This window comes from Mastigoproctus giganteus, chromosome 10, assembly GCF_048544385.1.
Source record: "Mastigoproctus giganteus isolate SK-2022 chromosome 10, ASM4854438v1, whole genome shotgun sequence".
NCBI classification, from domain to species: domain Eukaryota; kingdom Metazoa; phylum Arthropoda; class Arachnida; order Uropygi; family Thelyphonidae; genus Mastigoproctus; species Mastigoproctus giganteus.
This window is the reverse complement of record NC_143584.1, coordinates 129,668,265-129,684,431: the sequence shown is the minus strand read 5'-3', so window position 1 is coordinate 129,684,431 and position 16,167 is coordinate 129,668,265. Positions and strand designations below refer to the sequence as shown.

The 16,167-nt window shown below is 38.2% G+C and overlaps 1 protein-coding gene across 8 annotated transcripts in view; it reads left to right on the top strand.

The window, feature by feature from the left end:
- Positions 1–16,167, top strand: part of LOC150079283 (ubiquitin carboxyl-terminal hydrolase 48-like) — a 955,076-nt gene that overhangs the window by 294,305 nt on the left and 644,604 nt on the right. For all 8 annotated transcript variants that reach the window (XM_090382262.1, XM_090382266.1, XM_090382265.1 and 5 more), the window contains one exon: positions 439–546. In XM_090382262.1, the coding sequence (XP_090238388.1) occupies positions 439–546 (108 nt within the window). The remainder of the gene's footprint in view (positions 1–438; positions 547–16,167) is intronic.

Here is a 16,167-nt window from a genome sequence, read left to right as displayed (position 1 = left end):
ATAAAAGTAGATCAGTAAATAAATTAAATGAACAGTGCAGATAGCTTTAAAATATAATTGATTACATTTTGTAATGACATGCTTAATTTTTTCTTTGCATCATATTACATTCATTAATCGCATATTAGTTGTTATTATTATGAATTTGCAACTAATGTTTCAGAATATTATTCTATCTGGAAAAGAGAGCTATATTAAAGGGTTTTTTTTTTTTTTTTTTTGGATTTGATTTCTAAATGTTGGCTGCTTATGCAATTTGCTACTTTAAAAAATTTTTCCTAATAATTGATTTAAAATTTTGTGATAAGTATGCTATTTGAGTTTTCTCAACTTTGTTAATTTATTTATTTCATAGAAGTAATATTAATGTATGGGTTTATTTCTTTTTTTATTGTACATTAATTTTTATGAAATATTTTGAATTATTCAATTCTATAGAAAACAATGGAACAAAGTCTGTCAAAGCTCCAAAGTTATTAAAAGGCTACCATACTACTAATAATGCATACATGCTGGTATATAAGATGAGGAGTGAGATGAGAATAGGTAAGAAATTTAATCAATACAAAATACACATGCATATGGAAGTAAAAAGTATTATTCTGTTTATAGTAAACATTATGTGGTAAAATTGGTTGGTATATTTTACATCAGTGTTGCTGTGAAATAGAAATATGCTATCCAATATATTAATGTGTTGAACTTCATAATTATATTGTGTATAGATTTTTTGTAAAATTACGCTTTTCTGGCATTTCATTATAAAGTGAAAATAATATTAAATAGAAAACTTACAACAACAGTCTTATCATTCAATCTTACAACAACAGCCCAGCTAGTATTATGCACCAAAATGTCACATGAAATTTACTAGAAACAAACAAACCGACTATGACTGGTTGTTTTGAATTGTATAGCAAAACAGTTAAGCAAGTGCAACTCTGAAAACTTATTACAAGGAATACAAGAAACTTCATTCTGCTAAACATACCATTGTACATTCTGATCGCTTGGTCACTGGTTGGCACTTCTCCTGCCTCTGCATAGTGGGGTGGAAAGAGTTGCTTCACCAGAACTAAAAGGAGAAAAACGTGGAATGCAACAATTACCATCCAGTTGAACCACAGTGCTCATATACTCTAAAATGAATGAAACAGACTGTGATACATTACAGTCAAAAAGACTCCATACTGATACAGAGCAGTAGGAATGCCCATCATTCCTTATCTTCCACTCTTTGTCAAGTAAATGTACAAGTACTTTGTTCTCATTTCTCAAAGAGAAATGTTTAGAAAATTGCGTGTTCACCTAAAATAGTGAGAATACTTAAATCCAATGATTTACTAATTGACCATGACTCATAAGCATTTTGAGACTGCTGAAATGTTTTACCTTTGGTGGTATACCTGTGTAATTTTCCTCACATGCAATGCTAAAGGAGTAATTTCAGAGTGGGACTTGATGGTCACAGAACTAGTCTAACAGTTAAAAGACCAAAAAAGATCAAACCACTCTCACTCCTTGTCGAGTAAATGTATGAGTACTTTGTTCTCATTTCTCACACAGAAATGTTTAGAAAATAGCAGGTTCACATAAAATAGTGTGATGACTTAAATCTGGTGATTTGCTAATTGAAATCATGACTCATTAGCATTTTGAGACCCTGCTAAAACTTTTGACCTTTGGTGGTATAAAAAAAAAAAAATGGGTAAGCAGCAACCATTATTAATCCACTGAAGGATGGAAGCCTCTTCAACAATTCACGTTGAGGAAAATGGACCATAATCGGCCATGCTGGTCCAGTGTGGGTTGGCAGATCGACTGCATTTAGCAGTCAGGGACTTGAAGCCTGGCCTACTCAAAGAGCATGTGCTACTGTATTCCTGTTCCTGACCACTCAGCTATGTAGGCCGCTTGGTGGTATACTTGTTCAGTTTTCCCCGTATGCTAAGCACCATAATTTTCTCCTATTAGCACCATAATTACAGATTAGGACTTGATTATTGCAGAACTAGTAATGTATACAATGCTTTTATCTAAAAAGAATATCTTGTCTTGTTATGCCTTTGACACCACCTTCAAAAAGCCTTTGACACCACCTGGTACTATGACATTCTTCAAGATCTGTTTACCATACAACTAAGAGGTTGACTATCAGTGATCATGGAAAGTTTTCTTGAAATAGAACTTTCATGTGCATTATTCTGAAAAAGGCCTCTGAGGTTGGGAAAATTCATATTTTAGCATTAAATCAGCTCACACACCAACCATAAGAATAAGTTTTTACTGTAACTAAAATATTTACATATTAAAATAAAATAAAATAACTATTTACAAAACTGCTATTATATTAAATTAAATTATATACATGTAAAAACATTAAAACTGTGATAAAATCCTTAAGATAAAATACACTAAAATAAACCGGATTAAAAGCGATAAAAACAATAAAAGTCTCTGGAGCTTTCGGAAGCATCGGCTTCCTTCCTCAGCAGTAACAAAACTTCCTGCAGCACGTCCATATATAACAGGCTCATGGTACCTATACACGTGGTGCAGTCGGCGTATGGTCTGAACTGGAAGTGGAAATAGTTCGGGAACGTGTTAAGCAGAACTGTTCATCCGTACTTAGGATGATAGTTTCAAACAGAGGATGCATACGCATACCTCCATCCCTATTCATAATATTGTGGTCGGATGAACAGATTCGTAGGCTCTCGAGCCATTTATGGTTCCAGAACCCAGCTCGATCCACGATAACTGCATCCTCTGGGGAAATTTGATGCTGCTTCTCCCAAAAATGTTCGGCCACAGCAGACTTATTGTAATCAGCGGTTTTTATAGCATTTGCATGCTCCCCCAGACGATCCTTGAGCCGTCATTTTGTCTTGCCCACATAACATTCCCCACAATCCGGGCATTTTATCCTGTATACTACTCCACTACTCAGGTCCTTTGCTATTGGGTCTTTTACCTGAGACAGCACTGTGTGCAACCTCCGCCCGGGAAGCTGCACACAGCGTGTTTTATAACCCCGCAAAACTCTAGCGAGATGCTCAGTAACACCCGGATAGTAAGGAATGTATGCGGTAGCCACAGGAACAAACGGTTCCTGACAGTTAGACTCTATTCCTCTACTAAATCTGTCTATGATCCTCTGGGGGTATCCGCATTTTCTAAGGTCTGCTGTGACTCGTCTAATTTCACATTCTTTGTCCTCAGAGGTGGTGCAGTGTGACCCTGCTCTATCTGGTAGAGCTTTCACTACACTATTCTTATGCTGCCCAGCTTGTGCTGAACTATAATGGGTGTACTGGCCTCTGCACATAGGTTTTTTAAACACAGAAGTTTTGAGCCTAGGGCCTACCCTAGAGACCAGTACATCCAAGAAAGGAAGGGTACCTCCTGTTTCCACCTCTGAGGTAAATTGTATAAATTGGGAGAAGCTATTAAGCCAATGGAGTGCATCATCCTCTCTCCCCTTCTGGACCACGGTAAAGGTATCATCAACATACCTTTTCCATTTCTTTATGGGAAACTGACATCCACTAAAAACCCTTTTCTCTAATTCCTCCATGGCCAGATTGGCCACGATGGCGCTAATAGGAGATCCCATGGCTGTACCGTGAACCTGTTTGTACATAACACCTTGGTACACCATAGTGGTGCTGGCCAGACAAAGTTCCACACCCGAACAAATATCCTCTACATTTAAAAGCGATCTATTACTCAAAGAGACATCATTACTCAAAGATTTTCTAACACAATATATTCCATGTTTAATTGGAATGCATGTGAATAGTGACACCACATCAAAAGAAATCATGCTCTCGTTTTCATTTATAATCAAATCTTTCACAAAATTCACAAATTCTTTACTGTCTTTTATGACATAGTTGGACCTTTTACAGAACAATAATACGTATAAAGTTACTCGGAGAAACCCGTTGGTTGGCCTAGAGCAGCGCGTTAATAAACTGGTACAGGATTGGTTAAAGGCAGAGAAGATTTCCAGGGAGACCTTTTGGTTCTTACATGCTACTGGATGTCAACTCCCGAGGTTTTATGGACTTCCAAAAACTCATAAGACAGAAGTCCCACTCAGACCTATTGTATCATTTATAGGAAGCCCCCACATATGCTTTGTCAGGGTATTTGGCTAAATTGATTTCGCCTATAGTGGGCCAGTCCAACTATGTCATAAAAGACAGTAAAGAATTTGTGAATTTTGTGAAAGATTTGATTATAAATGAAAACGAGAGCATGATTTCTTTTGATGTGGTGTCACTATTCACATGCATTCCAATTAAACATGGAATATATTGTGTTAGAAAATCTTTGAGTAATGATGTCTCTTTGAGTAATAGATCGCTTTTAAATGTAGAGGATATTTGTTCGGGTGTGGAACTTTGTCTGGCCAGCACCACTATGGTGTACCAAGGTTTATGTACAAACAGGTTCACGGTACAGCCATGGGATCTCCTATTAGCGCCATCGTGGCCAATCTGGCCATGGAGGAGTTAGAGGAAAAGGTTTTTAGTGGATGTCAGTTTCCCATAAAGAAATGGAAAAGGTATGTTGATGATACCTTTACCGTGGTCCAGAAGGGGAGAGAGGATGATGCACTCCATTGGCTTAATAGCTTCTCCCAATTTATACAATTTACCTCAGAGGTGGAAAACAGGAGGTACCTTTCCTTTCTTGGATGTACTGGTCTCTAGGGTTAGGCCCTAGGCTCAAAACTTCTGTGTTTAAAAAACCTATGTGCAGAGGCCAGTACACCCATTATAGTTCAGCACAAGCTGGGCAGCATAAGAATAGTGTAGTGAAAGCTCTACCAGATAGTGCAGGGTCACACTGCACCACCTCTGAGGACAAAGAATGTGAAATTAGACGAGTCACAGCAGACCTTAGAAAATGCGGATACCCCCAGAGGATCATAGACAGATTTAGTAGAGGAATAGAGTCTAACCGTCAGGAACCGTTTGTTCCTGTGGCTACCGCATACATTTCTTACTATCCGGGCGTTACTGAGCATCTCGTTAGAGTTTTGCGGGGTTATAAACACGCTGTGTGCAGCTTCCCGGGCGGAGGTTGCACACAGTGTTGTCTCAGGTAAAAGACCCAATAGCAAAGGACCTGAGTAGTGGAGTAGTATACAGGATAAAATGCCCGGATTGTGGGGAATGTTATGTGGGCGAGACAAAACGACGGCTCAAGGAGACCTTTCCAGGGAGACCTTTTGGTCTCCCTGGAAAGGTCTGCTCAAGGATCGTCTGGGGGAGCATGCAAATGCTATAAAAACCGCTGATTACAATAAGTCTGCTGTGGCCGAACATTTTTGGGAGAAGCAGCATCAAATATCCCCAGAGGATGCAGTTATCGTGGATCGAGCGCATGGGTTCTGGAACCGTAAATGGCTCGAGAGCCTACGAATCTGTTCATCCGACCACAATATTATGAATAGGGACAGAGGTATGCGTATGCATCCTCTGTTTGAAACTATCATCCTAAGTACGGATGAACGGTTCTGCTTAACACGTTCCCGAGCTATTTCCACTTCCAGTTCAGACCATGCGCCGACTGCACCACGTGTATAGGTACCATGAGCCTGTTATATATGGACGTGCTGCAGGAAGTTTTGTTACTGCTGAGGGAGGAAGCCGATGCTTCCGAAAGCTCCAGAGACTTTTATTGTTTTTATCGCTTTTAATCCGGTTTATTTTAGTGTATTTTATCTTAAGGATTTTATCACAGTTTTAATGTTTTTACATGTATATATTTTAATTTAATATAATAGCAGTTTTTGTAAATAGTTATTTTATTTTATTTTAATATGTAAATATTTTAGTTACAGTAAATACTTTTTCTTATGGTTGGTGTGTGAGCTGATTTAATGCTAAAATATGTGCATTATTGCAGTGCTGTTTTGCAATCTCTTATTCAAAGAGAAGATATACCACATAGATTTGCCCTAAACAATTCAATGCAGAACATTCCATGTAATGTAGACATCTACTTGTATTCCAATGACCTTGCAATATCCTGCCGTTCACAGAATATGCGTTCCATTGAAAGACAACTACTCCTCACAATAAACAAAATAATCTTGTGGACTTTTCATAATGGTTATCGTATATCTGCATCAAAAACTAGAGCCATTTGCTTTTGCAAAAAGCATCAACTACATCCAGAACCTGAATTATTGCTGGGAACTCAGCCAATATCACTTACCAACAGTATCTGATTCTTATGTCTAATGTTTGTCACTAAACTGACATTTCAGGAATGTATACTACAAACATGAGCACTGTATGAAAAAGCTGACAGTACTTAGTCAACTTGTCTGTTACATGGGAAGATGATTGTTATACCCTACTATACCTGCATAGAACTTTGATCAGATCTCAATTAGATTATGGAACCCCATTTTATGACAGCCCAAAAATGCTGTTAGCACGTCTCAACCCAGTACAACAGTGTGTTCAGAGCATTTCCAATTCAAAGCCTATGTATAGAAGCCAATGAACGTTCACTTTACTTTTGGAGAAAGATGCTGTTATTTAATTATGTAGTTAAAATCCATAGTCTCCATTCACATCCCATCTGGTCATATCCCTATGATCCTCAATAGGGTAAGCCTGTTCAGAAATAAACTTCATGAAAATAAACCTGCAGAAATTCACATACAAGGGCTATTTCAATAGTGGAATATGCATTCCACCAATACTTATCAGGACACAGAAATAGTACAAAAATGTGCATACCCTCATGTGATAACTACTTCTGTCATTGGGGAAACATTCCCCTGAACAATCAGACTTTCAAAAACTATATGCAGCCCATGCATTCCTTGGCTAATGCACAAATTTATACTAATGGTTCCGAAACTGACACAGCTATGAGAGCTGCAGTGTTCCTCCCAACATCAACTGTCTGTTTCTCACAGATTTCATCAGTGTTTTCACTGCTGAAATCTGTGCCATTGAAATGGCAATGACCTTTCTTACTAATGATTTCAGTCTGAAGACCATAATCTATATAGACTCTTTGAGTGCAGTGACAGCCCTTCAAGATAATTTCCACTCTTCACGGGAACCACCTCTTTCTGGGAGTACTGAGATTTTTAAGATGTTGGTACAGCAATTGCTTAGACCTTACGCTTCAGAGTTTACCTTAAAAAATCCAAGCCTAACAGTTATCACCAGTATATTTTGTCTTCGGATGGACGAAAATATTTAAATGTATTGCACTAGCCTTTACTATTACATCAGCAAACAGCCAGTTGAAGACTTAACAATATTTTCTTGAAAGAAAGAGAGAAAAAAAAACCTGTGTGTTTCAAAATCATATCTCGGGTCTCACTGAAGACTGAAATTTATCTTCTAGAATTTTTTTCGTCCAGTTTACGAATGCAAAACTGCATTAACTGTGATTGCTTGAACAAACGAAAGGGTACACGCTGTTGGTCCATCAACAGAATTTTCTTTCTGTCGCTAGTGACACGCGGTGCCCATTTCTCTACAGAAAAGTGACAGAGAGATTTAGGTGATAGATTTTGTCAAAAAAAGAATTTCAAAAGAAAATCCATTTGGACATACAAATTTGTTTGTTTTTAGAGTAATGCTTTCTTAGGAAATTCATAAATAAAACATTCACTTCATAAAATAAATGCAAGGAGTTTTTCTCTATAAAATTCAGTTTACACAAATTCCATTGAACACCTCAAACGATGCTAGAACAGCAGGGGGGGGCGGACATGACATCAGAAATCCCATATTTAAAGGTCTTGATTTCTTTCTGAAAAAGATAATCGCAGATTTTGAATATTTGCACATTAAGCTGTAGTTTGTTTTATGCATTTTCTAACATTCGTGAAATGTCACAGTGAACCAATGAACTGTATTTCTGACATGAAAGATTGAGACAACTCCTGGCTAGTTCCGTGGCACTAATTACATTTATCTTTTGAAATATGATATTGGGAAAATGTTGCCGTAGAACACAATATATAGCTCAGCATTATACCATTCTTTTAAATAATAATAATAAAAAAAATAGCCTCAAATTAGTACGAGTTCTTCTGTAGGGGTCCATTTACAAATAATCTGTCTAGGGCCTGTGTATGATTTGTTGTGTTTTTTTTTTTTTTTTTTTAATTTGGAACCACTGGTTGGAAGGAAGGCAGTCAAGGTATTTGCCACTTTCGAAACCGTTCTTGGTAGTCTGAGTAGTGTCATTGACCAGAGATTCTGAAAACATGCACATACTGGCTGAAAGTCCCGATGTCGTATTGTGTCGTAAATGCAGTCTGCGGCAAGATCAAATAAACGGCTGGCATGATTTCAATGAAAACTTTAACATAACTCCCAGTCATTCAGTCACCCACTTCTTTGTAAGACACTAAGATCGGAACTGCTCAGGAAAGCAGAAAGCCTGCTCCTGATATTTTAAGCTAAAATTTATTCTGTTTTGTTTATGTTCATAAGTTGCAGTATATGGGCAAGACCTCCAGTCACACCATTGAAAGAAATACTGTAATTAAAATACCAAATGAAAGATCAACCTTGAAACTGAGTCAGCTCTCATTAGAACTTCAAAGACCAAACAACAATGCGAAGTGATGTGAAAAATTTAAATTACCCACCACATTGAGATTAAGACAGTTATAACCCAAAGGTCGCGGGTTCGATTCCCACCTCGGGCTTGGATCAAAGTACTGTAAAAACCTTGGGAGGTGCAATATGGCCACAGAAGCCGATGCGCCAACAACTACCAGAAAAAAAAAAAAAAAGACAGTTACGGGTAAAATATTAGGGAGTTTCAATAGTTTCAAAATTGTCTGGGAGATTTTGAGACAAAATCTTCATTAATATGGTTTCTTATTAGGACACTTTTATTTAATTTGATTTCTGCAGTCAACAATCATAATTATTTGTCACTGTTAAGAGATGAAGATCATTGTTTCTACGAGGATAAACTTCTGCCTCATCATGGATTATCAGCTGTGGGATATCTCAAAGTATCCACAGTTCTCAAAATGCTTAGTTTGAACTAGAACACCACAAAGTCCACATTTTGTGGACAAAGAAAACATGACAAAAACAACTTAAAAAGTTATCAAGCATCTCTTCGAGAAATGTTATTTTATAGCATCATGCGATCCAATAAAAGTAAATGCCAGCAGGCAGATGTTTTGGATTAGACGATTGGTTAATTCTTGCGTATCATTTTCTCTCCTCTTCATAGCAGTCACTTTATTTCACGGGGTAATGACCAGACTTTTTGTCTACCACATACATTATGATGCGAAGTAGGCATACACTTCCCTGCCATTCCTAGATGTTGAAGGGGTTGGAAGAAATTCTTTCAGTACGACTCATTTGCTCAATCGTTGTTGTGGGACTTCCTAGACATTCACTGGATCTGCGGCAATGCAGCACACGTCACTTCTGTCAATTTGAAGATTGCAAAAGATCCTTTTTATTGGCTGTCAACTGCAGTGTCTATTCTGTGCACTCTTATATGTTGCAATTTGCATTCTTTTGAGACATCCTCTGATAATGCTGTCTCAAAAGAATACAAATTGTCCAAGCTCTTATTATACAGTTCACTGTATTGTATTTCATCCTTTTTTCTTTGGCTTTTGCTGCAGATTCGGGTTCCAATTTAAACTTTTCACTTTTAGCATTCTCTCTAACGATAATAGCCAAAGTATTGAAGAATGGTATAATAAAAGAAATAAAACCATAGATTATTATCTCTGGCACAGAGATGATGATGATAATAATAGCAATCCAATATTGTATTTCATAGGTTCTATATAAAACAAAAATTAATGTTTCCAGTACTGCAGACATTTTTCGAATTTTATTACTGAAGAAAAGTATCCGATGGAAGCTTAGAGATAGTTATAGTTTTGTAACTTGATAACTTTCTCCATATACGAAATAAACAATTGCTTCGATAGAAAGACGATAAAAACTGTTATCAAGGACCTGTATGCGCATACACTGATACAGCGAAAGTCATGGTACATCATTGACTTCAGTAATACTTATAACGTATTTCGTAAAAACATACACTATTTAACATCAGTTAATGCATTGAGATTTCTTATGGCTTAAGTGTGGATATATCACTCAGCACCTGTTTTGAAAGGTTTAGATTCCAATTCTGTGCAAGGTATTTCTTAGGGTTTTCCTTCGGAGAGAGACCAGCCTTAGAACATCCGCAGTTTATACAGACACACTTTATTGGAATCTTACAATCTTCATTGCCTTGGCACCAATCGAAACAATTCATCATCTTTCAGGTTTTTCATATTTTACTTTCAAGAACTCTTCCTCAGATTTCACATATTCCAATGACTCGACTGGTTTAAATCGCCGTCATGACAGTAACGTAACGAGGTGCAATACAAGAGTAACTTCCTCATAATTGGCTGTAGCAAACAAGAGGACAGTAGGCAAATGGCACTTTATTCCCCTTTTATTACGTCATGGAAACTGCACAATGTGATAGCTTGTTACAGCGAGTGGGCGGAATTTACTTTCGGATTGCACCTTGTACATCAATGTTATCGTGTACAGACACCAAACTTGTTTTTCGTGCTGTTATTTCATTGAGAATTAAAGCATTACCCCCAATGGACTTCATGCTTAAAATCTGCTACATTGTAGAGGGAAGATGATTTGCTGTTCACAAAATGGTTAATACATTTTCAATTTCTGCTGTATTTCCAATGTTGTTCTATTCTAAAGCTGTACCATTGAAATCAAGCTACAGTTTCGCCAATCATCACGTATTCAAAAGACAATTTAAAATATTGCAAATTTATAAAAAAAAAAATAATAATCCTCGGCATGCTGCAATACCAGGATGTGATCGTGCAGATAAAGCAACAAGAAACCCCTCTGATAATGATCGCATTCAGATTCTTGATACAGATTATAAATCAATCATACTGCACATATGCATTGAAAAGTGGCCAAAAATTTGGCATCACCAGATATATAACAAATTACAAAACATAAAGAAGAATCCACAGCTGTAGAAATCCCACTTCTGAGCAAACAAATACAAACAGGTTGTGCTATCCAGGCACATATCGGTCATACTCATCTCACACATCTCTTTTTATTACCTGGAGGAATTCCTCCACTTTGCTTGCATTGTGGCACATCACTGACTATAAATTATATTCTAATTGAATGCACTCGTTATCTATCACTTTAACATACATCTTGTCAGCTCAATCATATTATTTGGGACAACTCTAATCCAACTGAGTTTTTCAACTCTCTGAAATTGATTAATTTATATATGCCCTTCTAAGCCCTTTTTAATTGTATATTTGTTATCAATCTATGGGAACAGATGCAATTTGAATCACAGTCTTTTAAAATGCACTGTTTGCTTGATGTTTGTGGAGCAGTCGGGTACGGGACATGATACTGCCAAGGGGGATGTCTTTGTGTGTGCACGATGTAAGGAGTGCAAGGAAATTAGGCGACAACTCGGCGTTGTTATGGGCCTATATGAGACCTTGAAGGACAGGGTGGATGCCCTCGAAGGAAATAAATTGAGGGGCCCATCAAGCTGTCAGCTGCCCACATCAACGCCAGAGCTTGCACTTGGTCATCAGGCAACACAGAGGCAGCCCCCTAGGCAGAATGTGCTGGTCCCACAGGAACTAGTAGTTCTTGGTGACTCTATTGTCAGGGAAACGGGGAACATGCATTGTAAAAAGGATAGGTGGAATAGGACCAGGGTATGTCTGCCAGGGGCAAAGGTTGATGACGTTGTAGAGCGGATATCATCTTTTAAGGGCACAAAAGGTGATATAGTTGTACACGTTGGCACTAATGATATTAAGAGTAGGAGCCCGGTGGAATTACTTAGCAAGTACAGGTCACTGTTGAAAACAAGCCGTGAATTAGGGTTGAATTTGAAAGTGTCTGCAATTCTGCCCAGACACGATAGGAGGGAGTATATGATGAGAGCCTTGTCGATCAATTCGGCCCTGGAGGGATTGTGCAAGGCTCAAGGGGGAAAATTTTTTTCAGCCTGGACTGTACTTGTTAACAGGAGAGATTGTTCTACAGGGATGAAAAGGGTGCAAGAATTTTTACTGATGCTGTCGAGGCAGTGTTAGGTGGGTCGGAAAACTGCTAGTTGGGGGGGGATAGAAGGACTAATAGATTAACAGTAGCCACTGGCAGAGGTGGAAGTGATTCTTGCACTGCTTCTATTGAAATGAGCAGAAGCCTGAAAAACAAGATGCAGGATATTTCAGAGACTGCTGGGAGTCATTGCGGTACAAGTAAACACATGGGTTGTGTTAGGGTAGTTAAGAATAGAAACAGGTGCATGTATACCTGCGTGTACACCAATGCTAGGAGTTTGGTAAATAAATTTGATGAATTTGAGGTATTGCTCAAAACATCAAAGGCAGATATTGTTGGAATATCAGAGACGTGGTGTCACACAGATATAAGTAATGCAGAACTGGAATTTGGGGAATACAATGTGTATAGAAAGGATAGACAGGACAGGAGGGGTTATGCTATTAATTAAGAAACACATAAAGTCCAAGGAAGTGAAGCCAGTCGACATCGATGGACAGGGCAGTGTCGAGTCAGTTTGGTGTGACATAAGCATAGGGAAATCACAATTGAGAGTAGGAGTGTGCTATAGGCCTAATGACTCTGATGAGTATAATAATATATTGTACAGGGAAATAGAGTGGGGCAGTAAATCAGAGAGTCTTATAATGGGGGATTTTAATTTCCCAGATATTGACTGGAATTTGTGGGTTGGTCACTCGCACATTAGCAAGGCTTTTGTGGATTTATTGGATGATTGTTTTCTACATCAGCATGTTTGGGAAGAAACTAGCAGGAGTAATACTCTTGATTTGATTATCAGTAGTGATTCTTCATGCATTAAGAATCTGCAGATAAATGAACCACTAGGTGGCAGTGATCACAGTGTGTTGAAGTGGGATTTACTCAAGGAGGTAACTACCATCAGAGGTAAAGGGAAGGGTTTTTGTTTTCGTAAAGGCGACTATGATGGTCCGAGACAGTATTTAAATTCTATACAGTGGGACCAACTGATGATGTTACCAACAGCAAACTCAAAATGGGAAGCATTCAAGGAACTAATCTTGGAGGCTACCAGGCTTTACATACCAACTAAGAAATATTGTTCAAGGTTTAGGCCTAAATGGTTGTCAGATGAACTAATGAGACATGTGGCAGAGAAGAAAAATGCATGGGATACATACAAATTAATGGGTGACATGGAAGCCTATGATAGATATAAGTTGGTTTGTAACCAAGTCACAAAGGAGATTAGGCAGGCAAAGGCAGACTACGAAAAATCCTTGGCAAAGGATGCAAAGAAAAACAGAAAAGAGTTCTTTACATATTTAAACTCAAGAAGGAAAGGGATGAATCAGATTGGTCCACTGGATATTGATGGTTCAACAGTTGAGGATCCTGCTCAGGTGGCTAACAATCTAAACGAGTATTTTGCATCTACATTCATGCATGAGGAGTTATTCAGGAAGGAGAATGATGTAGGTAAAGTAAACATTGGCAGTGAGCTGGATGATTTTGTAATAACTGAGAGGAAAGTGGAGGAGAAATTGTTGAGGATAAACATAAAAAAGGCACCTGGGGTGGATGGGATCTATCCAGTTATATTAAAGGAGGCAGCAAAGGAAGTAAGCAAACCCCTAGCCATAATTATGAGAGCTTCTTTGGACTCAGGGGAGGTTCGCATAGACTGGAGATGTGCAAATGTAACCCCAATTCACAAAGGAGGATCAAAGGCTGACACAAGTAATTATAGACCTGTTAGTTTAACTTCTGTTCCAGGTAAATTAATGGAGGCACTGGTTAAAGAAGCACTGCAGGATCATCTAGACAAGAATTCAGTTATAGCTGAGACGCAGCATGGTTTTGTTAAGGGCAGGTCTTGCCTGACCAATTTGATTGGATACTATGATGTAGTCACAAAAGAACTGGATGCAGGGAATAACTTTGATATATATTTGGATCTTAGAAAGGCTTTTGATACTGTTGCACATGGAAGACTGCTGCACAAATTGGAGCAGTGTGGCATTGGAGGCAAATTGCTGCTATGGATAAGGGGATGGTTGAGTGGCAGAAGACAGAGAGTGGTAATCAATGGACACTGCTCAATGTGGACTAATGTTATTAGTGGAGTTCCTCAGGGTTCAGTGTTGGGTCCGTTGTTGTTTTCGGTGTTTATGAATGATATTGATGATGGGATATCAAGTTTAATGTCCAAGTTTGCAGATGATACAAAGGTTGGCAGGGTTGTTAAGGACACTACTTACACTATGCTGCTGCAACAGGATCTGGAAAGGTTGAACAGATGGGCTGAGAGGTGGCAAATGAAGTTTAACATTGACAAATGTAAAGTACTACATATGGGAAACAGTAACCCCAGAGCAACGTATCAACTCTGCGGTACTACACTGACAGTGGTGGAGAATGAAAAGGACCTGGGGGTAATTGTGCAGGCAGATATGAAGTTCTCTGAGCAGTGCAGACGAGCTGCAAGAGTAGCTCATGGTGTCTTGTCAATGATATACAGGAATTTTTCTAGCAGGGATAAGGAGGTGATTATTCCCTTGTATAAGGCAATGGTTAGGCCACATCTTGAGTACTGTATACAGGTCTGGAGGCCTCATTTCAAGAAGGATGTAGAGCTGCTGGAACGGGTACAAAGAAGGGCAACAAGATTAGTGAATGGACAAAGGGTTGCTCTTACGAAGAAAGGCTTAAGTTTTGCAAATTACAGAGTCTGGAGACCAGGCACCGGCGAGGTGATCTGATAGAGGTGTATAAGGCTTTGAATGGTTTGAGCATGCTCAATGCCAATGGGATTCTTCATCTTGCTCAGAATAATCAGCTCAGAGGGCATAAATTCAAATTGAGGAAGGACGGATGTCGGATAGATGTGCGGAAATTTGCCTTTGGCCAGCGGGTGGTTGGTTGGTGGAACCGACTTCCATCACTTGTTGTTGAAGTTGATAGCCTAAACAAATTTAAAGCTCAACTGGACAGGTATTTTGAACGAACGGAGGGGTGAAATGGGAGTGGTGTGTGTGTGTTTTTTTTTTTTTTTTGGCTGATGCTGAATAAGCTTGCTTTCTTGCATCATATGCCTCTACTAATGCTAATGCTAATTTGACAATAATAGCTCCTGTGCCAAAAAAAAACACCAATCTGTGACAAAATAGATCACATACAAACACCAAGGTCTGGAGCCTTAACCATTTGGCTACCCGACCATACTAGACTTCTGTGCTTCATACAGTCATTAAAAATGGGTTAAGAAGACTTCTAGAAGATTAAATATGTGAATAAAATTGTATTGTGAATAAGTGATAAATATCATATGTAATATGAATAATTAGAATTAATTACTCATTAGATAGACCAGTTAGCTTAACTTCTGTTTCACAGAACATAATGTAGTCAGTGGTTAAAGAAGTAATGCAGGAACATCTAGACAGGAATACAGTTGTGTACTGCAGTCGTTGTATGGATTTGTTAAGAGGTGATCTTGTCTGACCAATCTGATTGGATACTGACACAGTAAAAAAAAAAGGAACTGGAGGAAAAAAATAATTTTGACATCATATACTTAGATTTGAGAAAATCTTTTGATACTGTTGCAGTATTGCACTGTTGCTCTATACAAATTGGAGTGGTGTGGCATTAAAGGCAAGTTAATGCTGTGGATAAAGGGATGATTGAGTGGGACAAGACTGAGAGTAATTATTAATGAGTGCTGCTCTTCTTGGAATAATGTTATTAGCAGGTTTCCCCAAGCTTTTCTTTTGAGCCCATTGTTGTTTTCTATATACTTATTAGTGATATTAATTAAGGCATATCAGGATTAATGTCGATGTGTGCTGTGATACAACGGTTGGCATGGTAGTCAATCACAGTTATCAGTTTATGCTATTGCAACAAGGTCTAGACAGATTTGGAAGATTAGTTGTGAAGTGGTAATTAAAGTATAATATTGACAAATGCAAGGTACTTCGTGTAATGCCAAATATGTTAATCTGGCAGTAATGACAGATTAACATACTTGGTGTGTGCTACCACATTCAGGGCA